The sequence below is a fragment of the Falco rusticolus genome, chromosome 14 (assembly GCF_015220075.1).
Source record: "Falco rusticolus isolate bFalRus1 chromosome 14, bFalRus1.pri, whole genome shotgun sequence".
Taxonomy (NCBI): Eukaryota; Metazoa; Chordata; class Aves; order Falconiformes; family Falconidae; genus Falco; species Falco rusticolus.
In genome coordinates this window covers 21,299,595-21,327,117 of record NC_051200.1, presented here as the reverse complement: position 1 = coordinate 21,327,117, position 27,523 = coordinate 21,299,595, and the positions used below count along the sequence as shown (strand labels likewise).

The 27,523-nt window shown below is 41.4% G+C and overlaps 1 protein-coding gene across 4 annotated transcripts in view; it reads right to left on the bottom strand.

Annotated features, from left to right (window-relative positions):
* HDX (highly divergent homeobox) overlaps nucleotides 1-27,523 on the bottom strand; it is a 55,214-nt gene that overhangs the window by 13,152 nt on the left and 14,539 nt on the right. For 3 of the 4 annotated variants that reach the window (XM_037408183.1, XM_037408184.1, XM_037408186.1), the window contains 5 exons: nucleotides 26,256-27,380; nucleotides 20,841-20,894; nucleotides 9,922-10,068; nucleotides 3,677-3,884; nucleotides 305-384 (listed from right to left, as the gene is read on the bottom strand). In XM_037408183.1, the coding sequence (XP_037264080.1) occupies nucleotides 305-384; nucleotides 3,677-3,884; nucleotides 9,922-10,068; nucleotides 20,841-20,894; nucleotides 26,256-27,380 (1,614 nt within the window). The remainder of the gene's footprint in view (nucleotides 1-304; nucleotides 385-3,676; nucleotides 3,885-9,921; nucleotides 10,069-20,840; nucleotides 20,895-26,255; nucleotides 27,381-27,523) is intronic. The other variant, XM_037408185.1, reaches the window with a different exon arrangement.

Here is a 27,523-nt window from a genome sequence, read left to right as displayed (position 1 = left end):
TTACTGGTTTACTACACTAGGTACTTGTACAGCACTACCCAGGCATTGGGCTTTGCACTCCAGAAAAAGAGCACTGGATTGTTGTAATGCAGAAAAAGGCATATAATTCAGTTTCTACTTAATGCCCATAGCTCTGTGTTTTGGTACTTTGAGTACAGTTTCTTTTAGTGCTCAACCAATTAGGAAGGACCCTTAGCACACTCAACTGAAGTTTTCACCTAGTGCAAAACACTAGTGTTGGACAGCAGCCTCAGCGTTAGCAATTAAGGAGGTCACGTTGGTGGAAAAGGAAAGGCATACATACCACATTATCAGTAGATACTGGATTCTGGTCATCATCTTTCTGACCGATTTCTTCATTTTGAAGAGCTTCATTTGTCTCTTCTGCAGAAATAAATCAATTTTTCGGATTTCATTCAAATTTTATGCTAAAGGAACATTAATAAGTCTTTACCGCTAAATATGTCACATCTGCTAGATACATAAGCAAAATCGTATCATCGATGTCTACTCATAAAAAATACTGTGTGTCTTATTAAAAAAGAAATCATAACACAAGTATTTCAGGCCAACTGCTACCTGAAACAACAGGAAAACCATCAGTTACCCTCTTGCCATGTACCCAAACTTTCCTATTTTTAGGTTCAGATTGGAATATTCAAAAGTGATGAATAGTTTCACATCAGAGGGGCGCAGAACTTTTTTTTTTTTATTATTAAAATACCTTACTACATGAAAAATCCCACATGCTTTGAAATTATAGGGTACATATCAGAATCCCATCTCTTCCTTCTTGACACTGACTAGTTTTGAACCAAAAACTGATCAAGCAGATCATTTCATCCTTGTGTGGCAAATGTGTACTCCTAATGAACCTAAGCTGCTCTCTTATCTGTAAGCCAAGTACACACCTGAAAACAGAGCAAATCTTATCCTTAAATTTCAGCCACGAGCACTAGATGATTCTATTAGCTCTAACTATAGCCAACATGAAAAAACAAGAAAGGTAAGTCTATTCATCCCTATGATTAAGCCTGTTTCTTATATTTACTTTAATTTTCCACATTAATATACTGCTAAGAAGAAAATGGCTGATAGGAACAGCCAATCAGGAAATAAAACACAGGCAAGGCATCTAGGATAAAAAACTTAAATGATGTCATTAACAGTTAGGCTAATTGGAAATACACTCCTTCCAAGTGCTAGTAAAATTACACAGTTCTGCAAAGGGCAGAGCTTGCACTAGAAGGGTCAAAGAGTCCCACTATCACATGTACAGCGGCAAAGAGGCACGGTGAGTGAGGGGCAGCAAGTGTTCCCGTGGGATACTGAAAAGAGGGCAGATAACGATGCCCGGGCTGTATCACTTCCACGCAAACACAGGGGTAATGGGACTTAAGTGGAGATCACCAACACTTGCAAAGATAGGATAATATTTAGGCCAGACCATACAGAGACAGTTTTAAATAACTTTTCTACCAGTTAAATACTCTTAAACTGAGCAAATCTAATTTGAAGTTGTTTCAAATAAATTTAATCTGCCACTGGTCACAACTTCAGAGGACGATTTCTGCTAGCAGCAAGAGCAAATGGGTTCAAACGGGAGAACGGTAAAGCAGGGAGCAATACACGACCCCATCGTTAACGCTCGGAGGAATGAAGGTCACTGAAAATGCACCTCAGGGGCTCTGCAACAGTCTAAAGCACCAGCCACGCAGTAACCTGGAGAGCCACCACTTGGATTCAACAGTCGAACAAAGCAGCTCCCTACAGCACTTTCAACTCTTTAAATATTCATCCTCAGCTAACATAGACTGGCACAGCTCTAACGACCTCCACAGAGCTGTGTTCATTTACACAAAGTATGGATTCAACTAACATACATTTAAAAAAGATAAGGCATTATGAGAACTTTAATGCTTAATCTTCCATCAGAGTACAGCTTTTTTTTTTTTTTTTTTTTTTTTAATTTACACACTACAAGTGCCATCACCACTTTCACTCTAATTAGCTGACTAAAAATATCTCTTTTTCCTGTCTTTGCGAGTCGTCTTCTGTTGTTGCGGTTTTGGTTTTTTTACAAATTAGGACCAAAAGTTATAGTTCTCAAACATTAAAACAATCACCTATCTGTGACTGAATAGTACATATGATTACTGGTGGAAATATTTTCCAGAAAGTTCAAAATAAGCTGAGCTGCAGCAGTGAAACCTACTCCTCTGAACTGCAGAAATGAATAGAAGTAATTCTTGTGGTAGAATAAAGGAATGAAAGTGGGATTCCTGGACGCTTTGGAAAACCTGTAGTTTTCTTGCACTTCCTTAAGCTTTGACTCTGATAATCCCCTCAGTCTTACAGCCCTATCTTGTTTTATGAAAGCCTCGTTCAATAAACGTGGTGTTATTTCTCACTGAAGCTACAGAGAATTCAGACTCTTCCCCTGTCACCACTGTCTTTCAAGCAGATCTAACTAAATCGGTTCCTTCCACACCACACTCTCAGAGTCCGCCTCTCACTTGGCTTTCAATCATTGACCCATTTCTTTATCATCTTATTCTCCTTACAGTAGGATATGACAAAGCTATCACAAATTCACTCCCAGCAGTTCTCCATTTTTCTATTCTTTCCTTTAAATTGTTCAGACAAAATGACAAGATCAAGCCCAGCATATTAAGGTGCAAGAGCACGCACTAGATCGGACTTTCTTTTCGTTTAGAGAGCAAAGGCTTTATTGATCTCGTCTAATCAGAAGCACTGGGAGCAATTAGCTGAGCTTGTGAAGCCAGTGAATATGCCAAGCTAGTCCATCCACCCGAGGCCCAGAGTGCTCCAGTGGCAGAGGGAACGGGAGAGATCGCTCCAGTGTGGTCATGCAGCTCTGGGAGGTGGAGCAGAAGGGAATTAAGTTGGAGACACTTATCACTCAAGATCATGCAATTTACTGAGGACACCCAGGCACCCCACATGTGTGGTTCTAAGGCTTTCCAAGCAGTCCCCTGCGACTGACTTTGATCTTTTCTATTGGTTTTGCCTGTCAAGAGACCACGCACACACAGCTGGGCGGCAGCAGCTCTGCTATGCTCTGATGTACTGTGAAGCGCTTTTAGTTCCAGACCAAGTCTGAGCAAAAATATCTTCTGAACATATTTTCATCAGCATGAGTTTAGCATCACGACAACTGTAAGTACGTAGCTCAGGCCGGCTCAAAGCGGGCAGGTTAGCACACATGAGCGCTTGTTGAGGTGAGAATTGCGGGTGTGATTCACGCTAACGGGAATGAATATTCCAGCTGGCTGTGCAGAGCTGGGCAGCTGACAGAGAGCATTTTTTAAAACCTGGCTTCCGAGGGAAGCGAGACTTATAGGTTTGTACTGTCCATCTCTCAGCTCCACCAGCTAACCATGACCTTGTCCTTTAACTTCAGATGAAACTGGCAGAAACAGAGTTCTTATGATAAAAGGTTTCTGCAAGCGTTGTGATAACAAAACCAACAAAATTCACATAGAGAGAGGTAGAAGAAACAGACCAAACAGTACCTTCAATACAGCCCAGGCAGATGACGTGTGACTGTTACACTCTTTCAGACGTTTTTGAATGTGTACAACAGAGAATCCAAAGCATGCACACTGCACAAAATTAAAAATATATGCACGGCAGTAACCGCATTTTCAAATACCTTGTGAGCTTCCTTCAGATAAGCAGATTGATACTTCATCATTCCTATCATTATCATCCCCCACTTCAGTAGCAGTTTCCTCTCCTGGATTAAGTGCTGATTTAGAAACAAATTCAGATTGATCAGAGAAATCAGCAGGACCTCCTCTAGGGGGTGGGACCTCAATCCCCATTAAACGATATTTCCGTCTTCGATTCCCAATCCAAGTCTTGTAAGAGAAATAAACATGAATGATATCAGAAACGATAACAAAAGCAACAGGCCCACAACCAAGTGAAATTAGCACGTCTATACCATAGGAACAAGACCGTAGCCAGCAATTCAAGGGAGAAGATTATTCCCCCCTCTTTGAACCACATGAGGCTGCTCCCTGGAATACTGTATCCAGGTTCAGTCCTCCAATAAAAGGGAGACGGGCAGGTGCACAACAAAAGGAAAAGCAACAACAGTCACAAGTCGCAGCAAGGAAAGCTCTGAGTGGAATTAAGAAAAAAGAAAAAAAATAATGCTTAAGAGTGAGGGACTGGAATAGTTTGCCCATAGGAGTCTTGGCACCTCCAACTTTGGAAGTAGTTGACGTTTTACTGGACAATGTCGTCAGAAACCTGACCTAACTCTGAAGTCAATCCCGCTCTAAATAAAAGAGTAGGACATGGTGACTTTGTAAGGTCTCTCCCCACCTAAATTATTCAACGAATTTAACATAAGATCTTTGATCTAGGTTCTCCCACTCCGCAACTTCCGTAAGGGGACTAAAACATCCAATGACCCGAACAGCCCACCTGTTCTAGGATGTCCTACAGCACGGAAGAAATTATTCAAGGTGATAGCTCTACATCACTCCACTTTGGTGACAGTACATAATTTGGCAGAATTAAGTTCAGAGCCATATTATCCTTCAGCCCTCTATGGCTGGAAGGCAAGTCTTTAAGAAACATTTCTTGCAGTAAGGTATAGAAGAGCATACTGTAAACTGCTGGGAGATGAAACAGCTCCAGGACCAAGGAGCCTAGAAACCCATTGGTGATCAGATGGGTATGGATGCTTTAAGTTCATTTTACATCAATAAAACTGAGTTTCAATTTTTTTTTTAAATTAAGAAAATAATCACATTCACAATTAACCAAGTGGAGCTGTGTAACTGTTAATTAGCTTGCTTTCTCTGATAAAGCAATGTCTACACTAAAAATTATTAAAGACTCAACATAGAGTTTAACATGACGTAATAAGAACTGTCTGCAACTCTTCACCTATTAACTTTCTCCCTTCCCTTTCATTACTCAGACTTTTGTCTTCTCATCTGATTTTAATTCTGCTTAATAGCTCTTGTACCCCAGACATTTCATTCCATCCAAATCAGTTCTCCACTGGCATTCAAAAATCCTTCTCAGAGCCAGGAATCAATTTCTTTGCCAACTGCTAACTTCCAGTCTTCTTGACCTGGCTCTTCCTCCCCCTTCCACACCACCTAAAATACAACAAGTAGGAGCAGCGCTGGCAGCACAAGTGGGACCATCCTCATTGTTCCAGGACCTAACCCCACGCTGGCCCAGGATGGGGAATGGGGGAGTTTGGCCACACAAGCTGTCACCACACAAGCGTGCTTGATTCCTGTGATGATGATGTATGCAAAGACATTACGAGGTTCTGAACTGTGCTTAGCGCTGGAATTTTTGGATTGCTAAAAATCAAATATACCTCTAGAACATCTGATCAGGGCATGGCAAAATGCACATCCTTTCCATAAGGTCTATGCTCCAACAGAGTTTACCAAACACATTAAAATATTAGAGGATTGTTTTCTTTAAAGATACACCAAACATTACTCTGGCCCTATTTTAGAAATACCTGCATTGCTCCTCTTCCCCATCACACTTGCTTTAACTGCAGACCTGATATATAGCATGAAAAAGCTTAGTAAAAAACTTTTTGCTTATAATACCTTGGTTATCAAACAGAAAAATTAAGAAATATTAACGCAGTCTCAACTACTAAAGACAGTTGCATGCTGTGCTAGCCTTGAAAAAAACCTGTTTTTTAGAAGCCGAATCTCTTTAATTATCTAATAAGATGCTTATCACTATTTTTGGCAAATTATTTTTGTTGGGTGATATTTCCTTTCTCAGCTTGCTGATTATCCTCTTTGAGGAATGCAAAGCAGGTACACAGAGAGCTACCTAGATATTTTTGTACATTATATACAGTTTGGGGGAAAAAAGGGAAAAAGAAAACCCCCGAACAGTAAACAACCACCCCCACAAGTGGCCCCTTCCAGACCCATGTCTCTTTTCCCCAAAGAGTGTATTGCCATTCTTTACATTTTCTTATAGTCTTATGATGGTAACAAATAGTGCTAACAACTATAAAATTCCAAAGCAAATCTGCTTCTTTTGTAGTAAAAAAAAAAAAATCAGCAAAAAATTGAGGCACTTGGGAAAGGTAGATCTTGTCTTTTAACATACCTTTCAAAGCAGAAAATCTTTCATTCAACATACTGAACATGCCACAGAAGATGAACATATTTTTTTACGATGTTGCAAATTAAAACGGGAAAGAAAAGTACTAAGGTTCCATAACCTGCATGCTACCTTGAACAGTGACTATTCTGGAGCCGTACAATGATGAGTCTAAGAGCAGACTAGTATTGCTACGTACAAACCCACCTTAATATTTGTAATTATATTTCTAAAATATTACCTCCTTAAAAACTTCAAATAACATCTGTTCATGTGTGTAATCAGACTCACTAAGCCTATTTACAGCAGCCAGCAATGAATTCAGCATCAACCCAACCTCCCCAGCTTCAGCTGAACAGATGACCAGCACGAGTCAGGGCAGAATGGCCGGAGTCCAGGCAGAAGGAGCCAGCGCCGTGGCCCTCAGGCAGCTTATAAGAACGTGGACCCGCAGGGAGCCACGTCAAAGCAGGATTACAGCGCTCCAGACACTGAGGTTAGGGGTCAACAGGCTAGAAAGGTTCTAGGTTGGAACCTTCAGAAATCCCACTTGACCAAAAAAATAAAGATGGAAGATTCTGAGCTGGTTTTCCAATGTCTCTCTCGATCATAAGCCAGACCCAGACTAGGTCTGGAGCCCCCACCAGGAAGAGTCGTTAGTCAGCTGTGAAGAACGAGTGGCCTTTCTGCTGCAACTGCTTGATTTTGCTGCCGAGCTCAGACTGAAGCACTATGTTCAATAATCCAGCTTTCATCGGATGAGTTGCTGGGAAAGAGGACGAGGTGTCTTTACCCTGTGGTGGGTGCTTAGGAATAGCTTTTGACCTCTTATGTACAAAAGCTTTATGTTACATTAATGATAGTAATAAAAAAGTCATGCATTTTTCTTATATTCCTCATATTTCTGGGGAGCTTGATAGTTGTCATCTGTCCTCAAATGTCTAACATCTCACTGCCAAGAAGGCTATTCTGCTTTCAGATGCTATTTTTGTATGAATGAATAAAATTAGTCAAGAAAAATATAAACAAAAACGTGTAACTAACTGCAAGAAAAACCCCAAACAAATGTAATCAGCAATGATTATAGTGTAAGCAAAAGAAATACTGTAAGTTTAAAGAAGTATTGGCCAGAGTTCACATTTAAATATGACATAACATTTTTTATTTCCCTCTTTTGATGTCTTGGGAACATGTGAAAGACATTTGAGGGTGTAAATGTGCATGACGCTAAGGTACAACCAGCAGTCACCTTCCAAGTCCACTTTCCCACCAGAAGGACAAAACCTACAGAATCAAAAGCCCTGTTCAACCTTAAAAGATCAAATCCAGTGGAACTATACGTAGTGGCAAACATTACCTCTCCCTGTACTGGAAAACAGATCTGATACTTTCTTTGTACTGGAGACCGTTCAAGCCAGTATGGGTCACAAGGATCAATCATTTGTACTTCTGGAAAAGAAACCCTTCTCTGGACAAATCATGCATTTCCATTCAAAAGGCTATTAAATATATGGGGAAATGTATTTAATTGGAATAAAACAAGTGATATGATATGTATATGTAAATATTTAACAGTTGTATGTGTTTATATATTTATATAAAATATATTTGTTTGTGTACTATTTTATGTATATATATTTACTTGGTTTATATATATACACATGTATATACACTTAGTACTATTTCACACATGCCACTTTTTTTTTTTTTTTTTTTTTACATCACCAATGGAGAAACAGTTACTAGTTGCACACTACCTGGAATTCAAGGTAAATGAAATACAAAGGCAACAAAGTACAAGTCCTGAACAAGCAGTACAGGGTAGAGATGCTGTGGTTCACTCATGCCTCGAGCTGACTGCGCCACTGCCGTGCCCTGACCCCTTGGCAGAACGAGACCACGCTGCACATGAGCCTCCGGGCACCAGAAAACGCAGGTGGGCAGGTGAGGAGAGAGGCACCATACGGTGTGCCCATATAGATCCCAAGACAAATTTGGGACAGATCCTGTAAAGCACATAATGGAAAACACCTGTCCTACAGCTGGGACACACACACAATGCGCCTTAGCGAAAGGACAACGGGAAGCATTGGAGATCGCACACATCCTGTAGGTTTTAATTCATCCGTTACAGACCAGAAAACAGCGCAGCATGGCACAGGACCAACCTCCACCTAATTCTTGCTACAATTCTCAAGACTGCCACGCAGAGGAAGCAGAGGCAGGACAGGCATTGCTAACACCACCAGTCACTACACCTTTTTGTTCATTTGTGTGTGTATGTTCTAATACAGGTTATGCCAGAGCGCCTTACGGAGTTATCAGAGCTCAGCACACCTGCCCTGAAGACAAAAGCAGATTTCAAGCAGATGCTACTGAAGATGTGTACAGAACTTCATCCTGTCATCCTGTGCACGCCAATAAGGATGTTCTTAAGGGCACAAAGTAAGGGAGGCGAAGCATGGGTGTCAGTCTTACTGTCTGGCGATTACGGTATTCAGGGGTCCACCTGGAGATGCTGTCAGTGGAAACAGCTTCCCCTTTCGGATAGAAAACTGAAGAGCTCGGAAAATATGGAGCAGCTTTGTTCTCTACAGAGTAATTTTTTCAGCCTCCAAAAGTACAATTTAATTTTTAATAATTCACATGCGCTAAGGAAAGCAAGCAAGAAAATCTCCAGATCAGTGTTCCACACTGAAAGCAGCTTTGGTACACCATTTGGATGTACCAACTCAAGAGTCACCTCCACAAAAGAAAAGTTTCAAAGAAGGGCTCCTAGTTCCACTTTGTAGCAATGTCAGAATTTTAAGAATGAGGTGGAAAAAGAGGATGAAGACTGAAGGGACTAGTCACAATTGTCATAGAATCACAGATTTGTTTAGGTTGGAAAAGACCTTTAAGATTGAGTCCAACCATTAACTAACGATGGCTCTTCACATCTCATCTCATTACTGACGCAGGACGGAGGTATTCCTGGATTATCAATGTGCCTGCTATGAGGGAAAGGAACATTCTGATCAGGTTTTGTACCGATTGAAAAGAGTCAGACTATTTTCCAGAGAATGGAACCATTGAGTAAATGAGACACCCGCAGTTTGAGAGCGATGATGTACACCTGGCAACTGGGAATACAGCGGCATCAACTGGGGCTGTACCAAACTTCCCAAACTCTGGGAGACACGATGTGGAGCGCTTCTCATGAACCATATAGGCTATTTACACCAAACCTGTACTTTCTAAAGCAGTCCTTCCCCAACAACACCTATGTGGCTATCACACTGAAGTGACCCAGAATTCTTCGCAGCACCCTTTGCCCTCTATCACATCTCAACCTGGCTTCAAGACACTTGTAAAATACTGTTTCCCTATTTTTGAGCATTTTCTTTCATACGTTTAAAATTATTTTTTCCTATGAGCATCAATGAGAAATATTTTCCCAGTATCTTTAGAAAGGCCTTTTTGCGTCTTAATAGCAATATAAATAGCACCTTTCAGTCTTCTAGGATATCCCTAAAAAACGTAACACTTTTACTTAAAATCCTACTCAAGTCTGAAGAGAATGTGGAACAGCTTGTAGTGCTACTTCTGCTGTTGATCAATAAGACTCTTACCTGAGGGCTTTTTTCTATATATAGACTGCAGAAAGAGCGAGAGAGCACTTCCCAACATGGTCATTCATTATGTAATACGTGAAATCTATTTCAAGCTTCCTCATGAAATTTTTAAAGGCTTTCATCTGTCCTATTTTTGCTTCTGCGACAGGATAAGGGAAGACTCTAGATTTCTTACCCGCACTATTTCACAGTCAACATTTAATTCTGCAGCCACAGCTTCAATTTTCTCTCTGCAGACTGAGCCCAGGCTGGTCATGCCATTGTCCCAGTATTTCTTTAGGGTAGCTAAGTCTCGGTCACTAAATTGTGTGCGGTCCTGTAACTGTAAGATAAAAAAAATACTGTTAGGTTTAAAAAAATCCTGCTTATGCTGTTCATTTAATTTCCACAGGTCTTGCGTACAGTAAGACACACATGTTACACTGTCTCCACGGCTTTTCTTCTCTTTTAACTCTCCCTTAAGAATTTAGGGTTTTTATTGTTTGTTTTTTTATCCAGGGCAGTACAGAGTTCCCTGGGATTTGCTTTAAAGGCAATTGTAGTGCTAACGTAAGTTTAAAGCACTTCAGCTTTGTTTCAACTCCACCTGATTTTTTAAATTTGTTTTATCTCATTCTATAAAGCCTTACTGAAAATAACTTTTTCTCCCTTTGTGCTGTTTACTCTCTCCACCCAATTTATGCAAATTATTCCTTAAGGCTTTTCAAGTTTCTCACCCTCCCCCAACTAAAGTTCTTTTATCTTACTGCAAACTACAATACATGCATAATTCAAAGGACTGCGAGTTCCTAAAGGGAATGCTTTAATGTTTATTTGGTAAGCTTCAGAGTTAAAATTGCTTCCACTGTTTATTTGTGAGCTCCCTAACTCTTTGCATACGTTTATCAAAATATGTGATAGTGGATTACTGATAAAAGGAGTAACGCTGAAAACCAAAAAGGAGACATCCCCGCACTTCTTGAACTGTTGTGGGCATACCATGTCATTCACTTGTAGAATTACAAGCTTTATCAGAAGCTTTTATCCCAGAGTTTTCACTAAAATCTACAGCTGCTTTATACCGACCCATGTTTGTCATCTCTCCTGCTATTAGAAGTACATAAATACAACAATAAAGTCTGCACTAGGAAGTTGTAGCCCCATGTGCCAAATCTGCCACCATTTCATCAGTTGAATTTTGTAAGACATAATCATGATTGCAGTAGCTGAAATCTGGGTTTGCTCATTTAAAAACTGAGAAAAGTTAGAGTAACTTCAAAATGGGGCAAAATAATTCTGCACAACTAGAATCATTTGACAATCTTGTACAATTACAGATTTTAATTCTTGCTAATCTTCAGAATTTGGTAATCCTTGCAATTTTATTCTTTTAAAAATCACTGTTTCTCAAAAATATTAGAAGCGCTTGAGTCTCCTTAATGTATGAATATAAAGTAGGGGTATCAAGACCTTGTCTCCCAGGTGGTCCAGTGAAAAAAAAAAAAAAAAAAAAAGTACCAGTTATATTGAAACATGGTCCATGATTAACTGCTAGCAGGTGGTGCAGAAGGCCGGCGGGCACACCACGCACGCTGCGCGGGAGCAGCTCTCCTCCGGTCCTGCACACCAAGCACCAAGCGATGCACTCCCAGATCGCACACTGCAGTCTATTTTAATCTAAAAGGAACCCAGCTGGCACATTTCAAGGCTGCTCCAGATGAGCAGCAAAGCGCAGTAAGTGGACTTCACCTCAAGAGCATCCTGCTGAGCAAAGCAAAATCCCTGATGCCCCCTCACCCTCCGCAGTGCCGGTTCTCCCTGTATGCTTGCCCCGAGTTCCTCCTACCTACAAGCCATTTTTCAAAGAACAAAACTACAGTTATCTGCTGAATCACTGCAGCAATATCTCCTTTTGTAACTGTTGGCAAAATAGATGGTAACTTCTGAGAGCGACGGGAAGAGCTCTTGCTCTGCAGCTGGGGAGCAGCAGCCAAGCGCTGAGGGAAGAGAAGGCAGAAAGCAGCGTGATAGCAACACTCAGACTACATGGAGAAACAAGTTACTCAGGCCTATCCTGCTTCCTGAACGCTCAGGGCAACATCACCTTCTAAAGTATACCGAGTGTTTTTAACATCTAAACATAAATAAGTGACATTCGCTGTTGGTTCTGGCGGGTTCACACCGCCATCACCGCTGCAATAACCCACCACTCACCCAGCCTTCTGCAATCTGCACTTACCAGCAAAATAAAATAGAAAATTTCTTCATATTAAAAATGCACAGCTTAAAGAAAACCTCTGGAACATGCTGGGGAAATTCCCCCTTGCCAGCAGAGGGGTGAAATGAGAGAACCAAAGAGAAATCTACCTAGTATTACTGGGGAGCAACCCCAGTTAGTGTTGCCTTCTCTCGCCTACTTCGTTGCAAGGGCCAAATTAGAACAAAACCCAAAGGAAGTACAGCTGCTGCTGCAGCAAATTTGGATTTCTGCTTGCCATTTAATTTTCCAGTTCCTTAAGAAAATGCTTCTTCTACCGAGAGAACACAAGGCAATACTCGCTAATAGAAAGGCTTTGTATTTGTGATGTGCAGAAGGATCCCCCGTTAGACAAAAGGCACAAGACAACTGACTACAGATGAGAGTTACCAAAGGGGTGGTACTGTGGGAGGGTGCAGGGGCTGCTCAGCTTTTACTTATTAAATACAAAGATCTTAAGTGGGGAAAGCACTGTAAAGCAAAAACACCTGGCCTTCAAAAATTTTACTTAAAAAAGCAGTGCTGTATCTTTTCCATTTTAGGCAGATGTATGTTGGTTCTGATGATCTACTACAAATGTTTTAATAAAAATCTTGTTAGATAAAACACTACTGAATGGTTTTCACCTCACAACTGCTACAGAATTTTGCAACCAGACCAGGGTTGTAGAGTCAATCTCAACATTTTAGACCAAAGGAGATCTTTCAAAGTTACAGGAACTCTCCCGTAGCTACATTCCCAAAGAAGTCTTTTGCAGCCTCCTACTGTGGAAATGGACAGGGGAGGAGGGGAAGAAAAAAAAAAAACCAACTTAAATTTTTTCGTTTACCTCCTTGTCAAAAATAATACCTAGTATTTCCGATCACAATAGGTACTTTTGCTTTTTTGTTGCTGTTGCAGTTACAGCTGCACGAGGTACCTGATCCTCCCGCTTGCTCCCGAACAGCTCGTGCAGCAGCACCTGAATCACACTGATTCTGATCGCGGGTCAGAGAAGGGAACGGAGAACAAGTTTTTTCAGCCAACTGACAGGAAAGAGACACACACACACCCCCCCCCAACAACACACACCAGACAGAAGAGTCCAGAAAGCAGGAACAGAACTGAGGAGAAAAACAAGGGCATGTAAACAAAAGATGGTACGGAAAGTCAGGTCCAGAGCAGCCTTACTGAGATGCCCGGATCAACCCACCCTGGCAGACTCAGCGCATTCTCCAACTAGTACTTCTTGCCCCACTTTAACTTTTCTCCTTTGAAGCCTGTATCTCATTTTTGCCATTTTTTTCCACCCAGATCAGCACTGAGTAACCTACTGACCACAGCCGAGCAGCAGGACTTGAGCCTCTGAGAAGCTGAAAGCGCTGCCTTCAGCAGGGCACGTGCTGGCAGTGCCAGCAAGGACGGCGATACAGCTGGTTGGTCTTTCCAGCAAGGAAAGACAGAATCTATTGGGTTTCTAGACTTGACATTTTACCAGTGCCCCAAAAGGAAGTGTCTTGGCACATAAGGACTCGGATTCACACAGGGCAGCAGGTCACTGGATATTCAGCGGCCGCAGGAGCCGCCTGCCTGCACCCTCACGCAGACACAGCGTTCTTACTCTGCTCCTGCTGCACCATCGCCACGGGATCAGTCTCGGCCCTTACACTCACTAGATGTAAGTAACACTTCAGCTTGTCCAAAATCTAGATCCAGACCAAGTACCTTTATATACCTGACTGTGCCATATGCCTTGTCATGACTTTGCTAGGGAAACTGCAACTACCATCAGTTACAGGATCGCCCCCTTGACAAAGTTTATATGTAAGTTTGAGTCCTGTACTATATGCTGCTCAAAAATTATGTAATGTTTTTACAAAAGTCAGTGACTTTTGGGAGAAAATAAAGGGTAGAATTTCTACGTTGAACACAACTACACTTCCATCAATCTAGTTAATAACCTTCTCATGTTTAGTATCGGCAGAGGAACTGAGGAAACAAGAGGAAAAACCCACAGTCCTATAAATACCACAACATTCATGGTTATGCATCAGTTAGCAAAGGAAAAAAATATCAAAAGATAATATTGAGAAGCTTCATATTTAGGACAATACTTCCCATCGCTGAAGACAAGCCAGTAATTCAGTTCTTATTTTTACTTCATTATAACTACTATTACGAACGCAATTCTAATTTCCTCTCTTCAGATCCCCTGCTTGCCCATTTGAGGCTCAGCTCTCTCCTCAGCAGTGTTAACTGTTTGCTGAACTCTTTACATTTACCAGTTCTGTTGTCCACAGTTTGAAAAGCTGAGAGAAGCTTCTTCCAGCAAACTCAGAATGAAAAGCAATCCTTGTGAGCAAATTGAATCAGCAGTTCTGCCGAGCGCAGGGTTAAACCCTGCTTATCCCCTGACCTCTCAAGTGTAATAACAACATTTCTTATATGAGATGACCCAGTTTATTATAGACATTCCTGGCACTTTGCTGAGCCCCTCATAATACCCACTGTGCATGCAGTATTTGTGGTGCAAAGCTGGTGTCTATAATTGGTATGAATAATTGCATCAGTGGAGTGTCCTGATCCTGCCTTTTATTAGAGCCTGCTTTTTTAGATCAGTTTTTATGCATGAGTTGAAAGTGTTTCAGGCCACATGCACAAAAGCTATACACAATCTTCAAATTATTAATAAAAGACATGTTAATAATGACAGAACTAGAGCTTTAATGTAAATGTAATAACTACTGCATTGATGCTGCAGCTGAGCACTCTGTTAACAAAAAGTTATACTTACTTAAATTGCAGCAAAATCATATTAAATAACAGTTCCGTTCTGATGCTCTGTGATGAAATGTTCTAAGCTAACGGTTATTTCTAGCAAACAAACCTCTCACAACAAATTTTAGTCACTACCGCCCAGAAACTCTTATCACGGAGTTTAAGTTTAAAGAGCAAGAAATTTCTGAGTAGTACTTTCTACTAAACTTTAAAGGACCTTTAAAATGTACAAAAAGTAAAATAGGACAAACAGTGACACTTACCTCCAATACTCTCTAGCAACCCCAGTATCTTATAAACTGGAGGCCGCTCTTTCTTTAAGCTACTCTAAACAAACACATCCCATCTCCTCCTGACCCAGTTTAAGGCTACTTTCATTTGATAACTCCTCTTATACAGGAAGAAATGAGTCCGTATCTGCTTCTCCACACTTTTCGTATTTTTAAAGCTCTCCATCACACTCCTCCACTACCTCCCAGTGAACTCTTTTTTCCAAGTCTGAAGAGATACAGCCCACTTGGTTGCTCACTACATGGGCTGTTCTGTGCCCTTCACCACTGCATCACTGCTTCTCTGGTATATTTTGGGGGGAAGGGGAAGATCAGAAGCGCACACAGCATTCAAGGTATGAACAAATTCTAGATTCTTCTATACAAGCATAGTGTTATTTTGCTTTGTTTGCCATTCCTAATGATGCCAGCATTCAGCACTCTGAACTCTGATAGTACTTAAAGTCTAATTGATTTTTTCAGAAAATTAATCAATTCATATCTCAAGGTCTTATTTGAGGGTAGAAATAAGTTATTTCTGAACCAATCATTCTACGTATGTTCTCCCCTTCCCATCTGCACCGTTTAGTATTATTCTTCAGTTTATTATTTCTTGATTTCATTTCTCATACACAAATTCAGGTGGTCTGTATTTTCCTTTAACACGACCAGCACGTTTAACCTCATTAAAGTTATGCCAGTTGACATGTTCCTTCAGTTTGAGTTCTCAGTTCATTTTTCACAAGTGTCACAAAGCTGTCCCCCGTTTCAGTGATACTCAAGTCTCCTGCTACAGAACCAACCTTACTGCTTTGGCTAGAAACTGATGCTCACACACAGCGTATGTTGCCTGCTTAGGAACAGTGCAATCAGAAGCATCTTTCAAAGAACCGTACCTCCTACAGACAGGTACACTGCATGCATTTCCACACAGTAAAGCCTGAAAGACTCCCAGGCCATGCGTGATTTTCCCTAGGAAAAAAACCCCAAGGTAGCTGGTGGCCAGAACTACCAGAGCGATGCAGAGCACTGGCATCTAGACGCTGCCCTTCCCTGAGTCTTGACAGTTTCCCTCTCATCACATGAGCAGGTAAATACCCATCACAAGGTACCTTCAATTTTCTTATGACAAAGAAATGTAACTGAAGCAAAGCAAATGACTCGAAGAGAGCTGCTACTACCAGCTTCATTGAGAGCAGAAGGTGCAGCAGCAAGCTGCACAGCTTTCAGGCAAAAAGGTGTTTGAAAATAGGCTGCAAACCAAATGGCATCTGAAGGCACCCTTAAACTATTACTGCTAACACACTATTAGTGCATGAACCGTTAGATTGCTAGAAGAGAGACTTTTCACATCTTTTCCCACTGGCTGGGTAAGCCTGAAATTTGCTCCGAAGGAAGCAGAACTGATAAATATTTCATAGTAGCACAGCTTGAAAAGAACTGTAACTGCTTCAACACTCGGCCAAAATTACATATATTCTGTTAATACGTGCTGCTAAACCAAACACAGCTAAGAAGAAGAAAAAAAAAAGGAAAAAAGAAAAAGAGCTATCAGTGCAATAGTCTAGCTAAAAAATTACACTCTACACTCCAGTCATCTCAACCCATAATTTCCAAAACCAGCTTTGAATCCACACAAACTGACAACTCACTCTTCTTGAGATTTTGAACTAGTTTGTTAAACAGCAAACATTCAGCCTCGAAGCAAACTGATTTTTAGAACAGTAATTATCACAATTCTTATTTAATCTATTATGTCTTCCTCATATTTGCCTAGAAAGTCTGCTTTTCCAATTCTTGGCCAGATATGACTTATTTCCAGCCTGCAGGATCACAGCATATAATAAGCCTAGGTGATTTGTGGAACTTGGGTGCAGCATGCCATATAATAAAAAGACATATGTTGCCTGAAACAATAAGACTTGCCTTCCCTTTGCATCAACTGAAGCATCGCTGTTGGGAGTAGTGAAGAGGTGCTGTTCACCACAAGGTCATGACATGCTAGGCATGTTATTATCATCTAATGTAAACATCAAAGTGAAATAACTTGAGATATGTGGTGAAGTATTTCACAGGAGGAGGAAAAACACGAACTGGTTATCCAAGCAACACAGAAGGTATGAACAAAGAGCATGTTCACAACTCAGTCCTGTGGAGATCTTCAGGTTGGCTTCTGTCTCCTGCCGAAGACTCTGACATGCTCCAACCAACTTGACTAAAATGCAGTTTTCTTCCCTCTGCCCTTCTAGGAGAGGAGAGGAATGTGAACAGGCACAGATAACTTTGTAAGTTAATACTGGTAAAGTTTAAAACAAAAGGTACATGAGGTGCGCTTGAACTGCAGGTGGCTCTAATACCTACGGGTGCTCACTGTACTCGAAACGCCGCTGCTCTCAAGATACTTCTTGGCCAGCCAGTGTAGGCTCACTGTGGCAGCCAGCAGTTTTCCCGAGCCTTTCAGACTGCAGTCCAGGGAGATACTTTCTTTACTAGTTACACTGGTGCACCTCTCCTGCGTCGCCTCCTCCAGCTGTCTCCCCCGTGCTCGCAGATGTGCCAGTACACCCAGTGGCAGGTCTCACACCAACCTGGGGTCAGACCAGCTCCTTTGGCTATTCAGAGTGCATCTATTGCACGCTTGCTGTGGCAGGCAGGGCTCTGAGGGGAACACCTGAACGCCACCATCTCCAGAATTTTATTCATATAGGCAATGTTGAAAGAGCAATTTAAAAATCAAAGCCCAGCATAGGAACTCTCTGCTCATTTCAGGTTATCTCCCCCCACGAAACGCATGCCAGACTCAGAGGCCTGAGGTCCCAAGCTGAAGCTCTGGGCAGATCCAGCTAACCTACCTACAGGAGAGGTTCCCCCAAAGCGAAGTACGCTATTCAAGAAGGTACCAAAAGTATCACTACTATGCGGTGCTGCTCCAGGTAGGGGGAAAATACAAGACCTGCTCCCTTGTGAGTCTCTCCACCAAGGGCAGCGCTCCATTGAAACCTCACGTGACTTAGCCCAGGTGTTAACATGAAAGCCAACTTCAGTTTCATTTTAAAATCCCATCCAAAATTAACGTGCCACACAACATGTGACTTAGTATGCCTGCTTCTGAAGGGTGATGGGCAGAAACAGAATTCTAAGACCTTAACTGGCTTTTTTAATGACTTTGTTTTTCCAGCTTGACATTAAGACCAATAGAACTGTTTCTAATTAGAAATTTTAAAAAGTAAGAAAACAAGAAAAAGAAGCAAAACCAAACCCCCACACTCGCCCAGAAAAAAAACTTCCACAGCTAGGCCAGGTACAGCTCACCTAGAGTCAACACCTATGTGACAAATGTTTTTCATAGCATACCAAGTTATGTCGACCATAAACACCAACCACTCTGCTAAGAAATCATATGACACATAACTTAAGCACAGTTAGTACACTCAAGACTTAAATGCAAGGACAAAAGTGAAGATGTTTTCTGCCTTTTAATTCTCTTTAACAAGTATCTTCACTGCTGTTTTTTGAACCCTTCCTATCCTTCTGCCGCCCTGTGAAAAACCAAAACTCGGTGCATTCGTACAGGCCAACGCATTCCACATGCACCATGACAGAACACAGACCTCTGTACTTTCCAAAGACTTTCTCATGAATAACGGACAGGGTGACATTTCTAGACTAATTCATTAACAGTCAGGATTACGTCATCTTACAGCATAGCTGAGCAGACGAGAAAGAGTTTCTGCAGAACTGCACAGTTTTTATTTCTCTCTTGATGCAGTTGAAGGACAGGCCAAGGAAAACAAAATATCAAGGCAAAAGATTAAAAATTCAGAGCATCTAAAAGGCGATCTCCATTTTAAACAAAATACAGATTAGCCTTTTTACTGTTTGAATGGCAGTAATTGCCATAATCGCAGTTCTACAACTCTATCCATTCTATTTCTGTTCCCTCACACTCTTTCTTCAAAAGAATTTCATATTTGAAACTGAAGTTTCCTAGGAAGTAGGAGCTTTTTCTCCCTTTTTGTTGTCTTACACCTGTGTGTATACAGCAGTTTTAGAGTGCCAACTCCTAAACTTGTCTCCTTAAGAAGGCTAATTATGCATTCAACTGGAGAAAGTGGATCCACAAATCTGGAAACAGAAGTTGTCAAACCGGACTACATTAACCAAAGGGTTTAATGCATTTTATTGATTAAAAAAGACACAGGAGTAAAGGCCTAAGGACAAAGAATTCCTAATAACCACCCTTAATAACCAGGCACTTCCACATCCTTGACAGCTTTAAAAACTTATGGGACAAACTTCTTTTACAGCTTGTGTCAGGTATCTAGCATAACCACCATGCCTCAACAACCTATCCAGTGCTAAATAATTGGGGACAGCATCACGCCCCACTCCCTTCACTGCTCCCAGTGACAGGCTCCTGCTGGCTGCTCTGAGCTGGCTCTGGCACTCATCTGACCCCCAGAGATCCAACTCACTGAATCAAACTCAGCAGAAGAATACGTATGTGACAGGTCAGACGCTTGACCTGGATTACCTTGCCGTCAGACCCTAGCCCTGGTGCTACAGGCGGGGTGGCAGTGCACCAGGAAACCTCCTCCTTTCGACGGTGGGTGATGTGAAATCTGCTCAGCCGAGCAGCGGAGCTGTACTCTAAGACACTCACCAGCTGCTTGGTGTTTTAAAAGGTCATTAAGTGACAGAGGGAAGGTGCCTTCCAGAAAAGGGCTACATTTTAAAAACCCCACTCAAAAGAACTAGGACTCGGGGCGGGGAGGATGGATCGAGTAACAACAGATTTGTGTAAGAGTAGTGGTTCCTCTGGGAGATGTTCTTATAAAGTGCTCTGTCCAGAAACAGAACTGAGTGAGGCTACAGAAGTCTGCAGAAAATAGAAGTGTGCTACTCTTGAGACCTAGCAAAAGTCTGAGAGAAAACACAATTAATGTGATGGTCCTCAGATTCCAACTTATACAGGAAACACTACCAAACACACACCTTTTGAAGACTAAACAGAAGAACCAAAAATAAAAAAGAAAGAAAGTACTGGGCACAGCAGGGGGGAGAAGGCAAGGAAAGGCTCTTTATTACCTAGACACCGTTGCCAAAGCAGCACATGTGACACCGACAGCTCAGTGGTTTGGGAGCGTGGTGGGATAAGTGTGGTTATCGTGATAGCCATCTCCCAGTTACTGCTTCTGCTACAGCGGGACTAATAGGTAACAGCCTCTTGAAAGCTTGGATGCACCATCCAACCTGCAGGCTTCGGGTGTGTTTTCGTGGTAAGCAAGCAGAACCAACATGCTTTTCAGAGAGAAGCTAGCAGGCTACTCTTGAATCGAAATGCTGAACAGTAATCAAACAAAGGAGCTGGACAGAGGTATTTTCCTGACAAAAGCAATTTCAGACCTTTTGTTAGGGCTTGGAGGAATTTGTGAACTGAGGACACCAACCTGGCTGACTCTGCCTAATGTGAAATGATGTATGTGGATAAAATTAGACTTGATAAAGTTACTACATGGACTAATTCTGTGCATGTGCAGAGCAGCTGAAAAGGGAGTTACTCTCTTAAGCATTCAGTTGCCTCAATCAACAACCATTTCACTTTTAATATAAAAAACATATTCTGAGCTCTAAACTCTCAGTCCTTATCAATTCAGATGTTATATTTCAACTAATAGCACAGTTCATATACCTGGGCATCACATTGCTTGACACAGAAAAAAAAACCCCACAGAAGGTAAACAGAACTGACATTAAAAAAAAGAAAGCATTTTTTTAAACTTTTCATTCCTTCACTTGATGTATTAGATACTTAAATGGAAATATACTTACTGCTCTTTTTCTGGAACAACCTGTAATCCAAGGCACAGTAAGGTTTCCTGAAATCTGCAGAGGGGAAAGAAGAAACAGAACAGAAAATAACTGCAGCTTAGGTTGCTGTGATACCTAATACTGAGCAGCTTTCACAAGACTTCAATATTCTTCATTCAGTTCTGGTAAGGCTGTCTTTGAAACAGGTTAAGATTTAAAAGCAAAACAAAGTCACACTTAGCCTTCCTGTTGTAGGGCTGAAAGCAAAACACTGTTTCTTTGGGTGAGGGTAAGATAACGTGATGGCAACTTGAGTGTTTCTGTACTCTTGCTATCTCAAAACTTGTATTTTAGAACATGAGTTTTCACTTTCAATCTTTCACAGAACTGGTAAGATTAAGCAGACTGGATTTAGACAAGGACCAATGTCTTACAGAACTGCTGTCACATTATTTTTCAATTACATCAGTTAAACTTCCAGAAAGAAATACTATCATGTTCATAACTGAGCTATTCAATGTCAGATGTTAAGGATTTGCAGAAAAACTAGGGACATCAGGTTGGAAAAGGAAGGGGAAGGGATACGAAGGCAAAGGTTAGCTGCCATGATTCCCACTGCTTCTCCATTATTCCCAGAGGTCAGACTTTATAAATAATAATCTTGGACTGCTTTCCTTGGTCATCTGAAATGTGTCATAGCTGGAAATATTTTAGGCTTATTTAGGATTCCATGTTCATCTGCTGCTGCAGACAAGCAATGCTTGAGAGACTAAACATAGCTCTTGAGAGATTAATCAATCTCAAGTCATCACACACACTATATATGTGAGGAAGAAAAATCTACGCACTTCTGCTGACTGTATCAAACTATGTTAATAGTTTTTGTATTTGTGAGTGCTCTACTAATGAAACTTGCTGCATGAGCATAACCAAATATAGAATACCTGGTAGGGTTTTTGTCTAGTGTACAAGCACATAAGATACTTTTATTCTTCAAGCTTTTAGCTGGAAGTGGTTGGAGGTCACCTGGAGTCAGACACTTTGCCATTACAACACAAGGCGGGTTGAGGTGGGCTAGAAATAAACACCCTCACCCCCTAAGGCCAAGTCTACATCAGCTTTTGTGTCCAAAACATTAATTTCTTAGTTGCACACACACATTTTAGAAATTCTGTAGAAACAGGTTACAGTTATTACAACTCTATATCCCACACAACAGCTTCACACCACAGAATCCACTGTAAATGCATCCCGAGTACCCACCCAAATGACTTTTCCTCACTAATTGAAAGTGGGGCTACAGAAAAAAAGCACTTTTTTGTGTGAATAAAGTAATCAGTCTGGCAGAACATCCACGGTTACTTGGAAGACAAATGCACACAAGTTCTGACAGGTATGATGCCAAACAATCAAGTTTCTCTCAATATAACTACTTGATAGACCACATGCACAGCAGTATCCTAAACTGGCTCTACAAAAAAGGTGCAAGCGTTGGGTTTTTTCAAGGGGGGGTTATTTGCTGAGGAGATGGAGTTATCCTGATTCACAGGTCTAACTCCAGTCCTTGTCCAACTGGGACAGCTACTGTTGAGTTACAAAAATGACAACCTGAAATGCTCTGTCTCAGAAAACTTACTGTGTCTGAGCAACAGCAACTCTGGCAGATGCAAGAGAACATTGAAAGGTACTGCAACACTCGGGTGTTGCCACTGCTGTACCTTAATTCAAGTGGTTACACTGTACGAGTTCCCTACATAACCTTCTTGCAATTCACCGGTAGATTTACTGTCCGAAATTCAGTGCACCGAACAAACCAAGAGCCCCAGCCCTGTCCTGGTTGCTGGTGTCCTGGCGTTACTCGAGGCCGTACGCAGTGCTCTGGCAGCCTGCTCACAGCTCCTGCCCTCCCCAGAGCACTGCAGGTTCTCCCCTCTCAGGCAGCTGGAAGTATTTAATCCCAGAAATAAAGTGCAGCAACTCCTGTGACAAATGTAACTGTTTCTATTACAAGGACGAGTGTCAGGAAACACTTTGTTCAAGTCTCTTCAGAGAAGATCGTGTCGCTTGCCCTTGCCCTTGCCAAAAGCTGTGCTACCCAAAGTCAGCAAGAAAGTCCTCTTGTCTTCAAAAGTCTAGGGAAGTAAAAAAATCACTTTGACACATTAAAAAAAAAAAAGTCCCATTTCCTTAAATGAAGCACACTTGCACCTCATTCATAATAAAGAAGCATTCTTAAAGCGATTTAAAAAATAAATAAATATTATATCTATACCCTGTTATAACGTACACGCTGCAAGGCTTAGGATTTTCCCTTGAAGAAGACAAGGCTAAATTAGATAACTGTGCTTCACTGTGTGTAACAGTAATTAAAAATACACGTACTTTCAACAGTATTTTTGTCCCTTAGTGTTGGGGGGAGGAAACCAAGGCTAAATCATGATTCAGCCTTGAGATGCACCACAAACAGCCTCTCTAGTTCAATATGCTTAAAACCAAACTAAGAGAAGCGAGTAGGTTGAACAATTTGTTTATGGAAACTGCTCAGGCATTAAAATTGATCACTTTATTAAATTTAGTCTTAAGTTACGCCAACATGAATTTGATTAATTGAACCAGTAAGGAAGCTATAACTAATTGCCAATTAGATACCCCACCAATGTACGACAGTAATTACTTCATCAAAACACAAATCACAGAGCCCTGACTTTGAAGAAGCATCTGCTTGGATGTTTTACTACTCCAATAATCACGTACCTCAGGTTTAATCTATTTTTACATTTAGGAAGATTTCCCTAAGTTTAAGGATTTTCATTCCCATGGTGATGGGTAAATTAGCTAAGCACAGGCAGTAAAATTAACAGAACCTAACTACATACCAAAGAAGTGCCATTCTGTGTAGAGTCTGAAAGAATCCAGAGAGCACTTGTTACAAAACCTATGTCTCTGGTAGTTTAATATATAAATATTATTAAGCTGTAAGGGGAGCGTCTACATGAAACAGCAGTCGTATTGGATTTAATTTAAAGGGCAGGACTTGCAGGAGGGGGTTGAACTAGTGCAGAACTGATGATTTCGACAAAACAGGTTATCAGTCTAGCAGGGTACACCGTCTGTTATACATGACCTTGAGGGCAGTAGGTGACATTTTCTTGTCAATGTCATAATTGAGCGCTGGAAGTGTCACTGTCATGCACTAACACCTCTTAAGATACAGAACTTACTTTTTCATTGTTCTGGAATGTGCTCAAAAGTTTCAGCAAGGAATGCAGTGATCTGGAGAAATCAGCACTGACGTTTCTTCAAGGCGCTACGGCATCTGGCCAGGCTGTAGGATACTATTCCTCTGCAGCTTCCACAGAGCCATGGCAAGACATGCCCTGACCCCACAGCGTTTGCCCTCCCTTATAAATTCTCTAATGCTGAAGAGTGTCATCTCAGAGGCTCACAGCATGCACGCTTACAGCAGTAAGTGAATTAAAAGCAACCTGCCCAGTTTTTCCAAGGTTTAAAACTCTGGAAGAGTAAGGGATACCACAGGAAACAGGAGCTCCCTCAATCCAAGGTGCAATCCCAAATCCAAAGAACAGGCTTCTCTGAGAGACAGTATGGAAGCCAAAGGGGGGACTGATGAGTTCTTCGCTTACCAAAAAAAAAAAAAAAAAAAAAAAGGCTCTGTTATTACAACAGGGGTGGGAAAAAAGAAAAACACACACAAACCAAAGTGAAGTCACAGCAGTCTCCTTGCTCTGAGCCATATCACAGCACATGGACTGATAAAATGTCACCTACCATGAACCATTCTAGCTGTTTAAAAAGACTCTGTTCCTACCCCGAAAAAGTCTCTAATCAAAGTAATTTCAAATTTCACTAAAAAATTCAACAAAGTAGTAAGAAATAAATCTCTCTGATGCTTTTTCAAGAGCAAAATAAAAGTACCACGAGCACACAGCTGAAGGTATCAGTAATATATTTCACTACGTGAAACTTACGAAAAATTTCCTTAACTCACAGCTTTACCAGCCCTTCATCAAACAGATGTGCACGTTTACATTTCTTTTCCTATGAAACTGGGATGTCAAAAGTAAACATTTAATGCATTTTACAACTCAAATAAGAACAGTAACAGCAAATACTGACAGACTACCTGAGATATGGGAGAAAGGGAAAGAACTGCTCGTCTGAAGTGCTTGGCTTAGAAAAGGCCACAAATAAGAACTGCAATGTCCCATCTACTACATAGAATCTACTCCAGAGTATATATGCTCATCAAAACTCAGGTTTACCAAGAAAAGCAGTATTTCTGGTGAAAAGTGGCACGCACTTACACTCAAAAGCTTTCTTTCAAATACTCATATGAGATAGGAACAAGTCAGAAGAAAAAAAAAATTAAAAAAAGCAAAGCACTTCGCAAAGCACTGTTCCCTGTACTAGTGAGTAACGCACAAGAAAAGATGGTACGTTGTTAACATGGTTCACTTTCAGGATAGATTAAAAAGGTAGTAACAGAGAAATGCACAAAGGTAACACACACAGTATGACACCCTGTCAGTCTTAAGGCTTTTATCTCTGTGTCTCTAGACTATGTCATGCCATTCGTGGGGGAAAAAAAATGCTTGAATTCGGATGTTAACTGCACAATTCTCTCTCCTCTAGGTATAACAAAAAATTTAAAAAAAAGTGTGCTAGTGTTGTAGCTTCTTCTGAACATCTTTTAGTTCTTCAATTATCTGCACTTAATTTTCCCCTCTCAGTATCACTGAAGGAACTCTATTACGGGATGAGGAAATAATTGGATTGAATGTAAACCCAGTATTTGAATTAAGATACCGTGGGAGAGGAAGAATATTTGCTCACTTAAGTGTCCCCCATCACCCTAACTACCTCGCAGGAGATCCTAATCCCTAACAGAAAACAGGTCCAAGAGATTGGCAACTGCACAGGGGGTACAGGCCGTGCTGATGGAAAAGCTAATCCAAGCTGACATTAATAAGGGCAGGCAACTGTACAGCACACAAATGACAGCACGATCCCATGTTCTGCTCTGTGCCACCTGCAAAGCATGTCTGCAGGGGAACAACCAAGGGTGTCGCTGTGACATGCGCTGGCAAGCCAAGTCAGGACAACACAGGCTTGAGCACGCACCAGCAGTTGTAGGTATGATCCTCTTCAACCAGAGTTTACTTATTGAATCTATGAAGCCCACACTGACCTTCAATATACAGCTACCCTCCGCCCCGCAGGTAAGGGTGCTACCACACTGCAGTGCTGCCTGCACTTCTGTTTAAGCAGAAATTATCTCTACTGCAACACGTAAACCGAGCACAGCCTGCAGAGAGGTGAACCTGTCGCTTACTAGCTACCAAGGGCCAAAGAAAAGAGTACTTCTCTACAACCTTGTCTTCACGGTTAGAAGACAGAGACAAAGTGACGGATTACCTGGTAATTATTTTGGTTTTGTGACAGCCTCAGTTGACTTGAAGATGTAAAATGAGGAGAAAAGGTACTTCTTGATGGATTAGCACTGTTATATAATGTACTGGATGTTGTATGTAATGAGGTCCGCGCAGGCACGTGGTAGTCTCTGTTATGATACAGAATATTGTCAGGCACGTCCCTGGCGTTCACCACCTGTGAACTACAGCTCACATTTCTTCCTGGCCCAGACAAGGCTGCACTTTGGTTCTCTACTCGAACAGAACTGCTGCTTTCACAGTATCTTGAATAGCTTTGTATTTGTGCTCCCATGGATGCTAGTTCTTCTTCTCTAGCATATTCGTCATCCACGTCACCGGTTTCCATCGCGATGGACAGACAGCTGCCTTCCACCGAGCAATGCTTCTGCACCGCGCTTCCTCCCACAATTCTTTGAGGTTGATCTGTAACCGCCAAAGAAAACACTTCGCGGATTTCCAGGTTTTGCGTGCTACAAGAAGGGTCCCTGGAATTAGCCCTTTGTCCAGGGGGCACGTGCGATGTGAGAGCTGCATGTTCTGGTTTCTGTAACCTTTGACATCCCACCGGTTCAGCTTTGCAGGGTCTGTGGCATATCATCGGCTTCTGAGGTAACACCAACTCTGCGGTCTGGACTGACGAACCACCATAGCTTTTTTTGGTGTGACTATATATGGAGTTTGCAGAATTCAGTACACTTGTTTGCCTAGACAAAATAATAGTCTTTTCCCCTACTAATAGGGAAGCATTTTTACAATGTGGTACTTGTCGTCCTATAGGGATATGCTGCTGCTGAAACTCTGTATCACTTTTTCCTGGTAGTCGTGGAATAGAGGTTTTATGTATTTCTGCCATCGAAGCATTTGTCTGTTTGGTGGATCCTTGCCTACTGGATGAACTCGCAGGACTGTATATACCAGTAACTATTACATCGTTATTAGAAGAGGTCCAAGAAGACTGCTGACTTTGGGATCGAGCAATATTTACCACATTTCTAACTGCTGCTTCTGGAGGTACTGAGGGAGTAGTAGGGACAGTCCCTGGGGGAGTGCCTCCAGATTCTACAGTACTCTTGCTGCTCATCTTCCTTCGTTTATTGCCAACCCACGTCTGCAAACAAACAACAACGACAACAAACACAAAACAAAGCGTTAAATAAGCAGAAAAATTAGGCAGTTCCATTTTTGAGCAATCTGATGAAACGTTAAGTGTTCGAGTTGAGACCTAAGTTTACAAGTACATAAATCACTTAC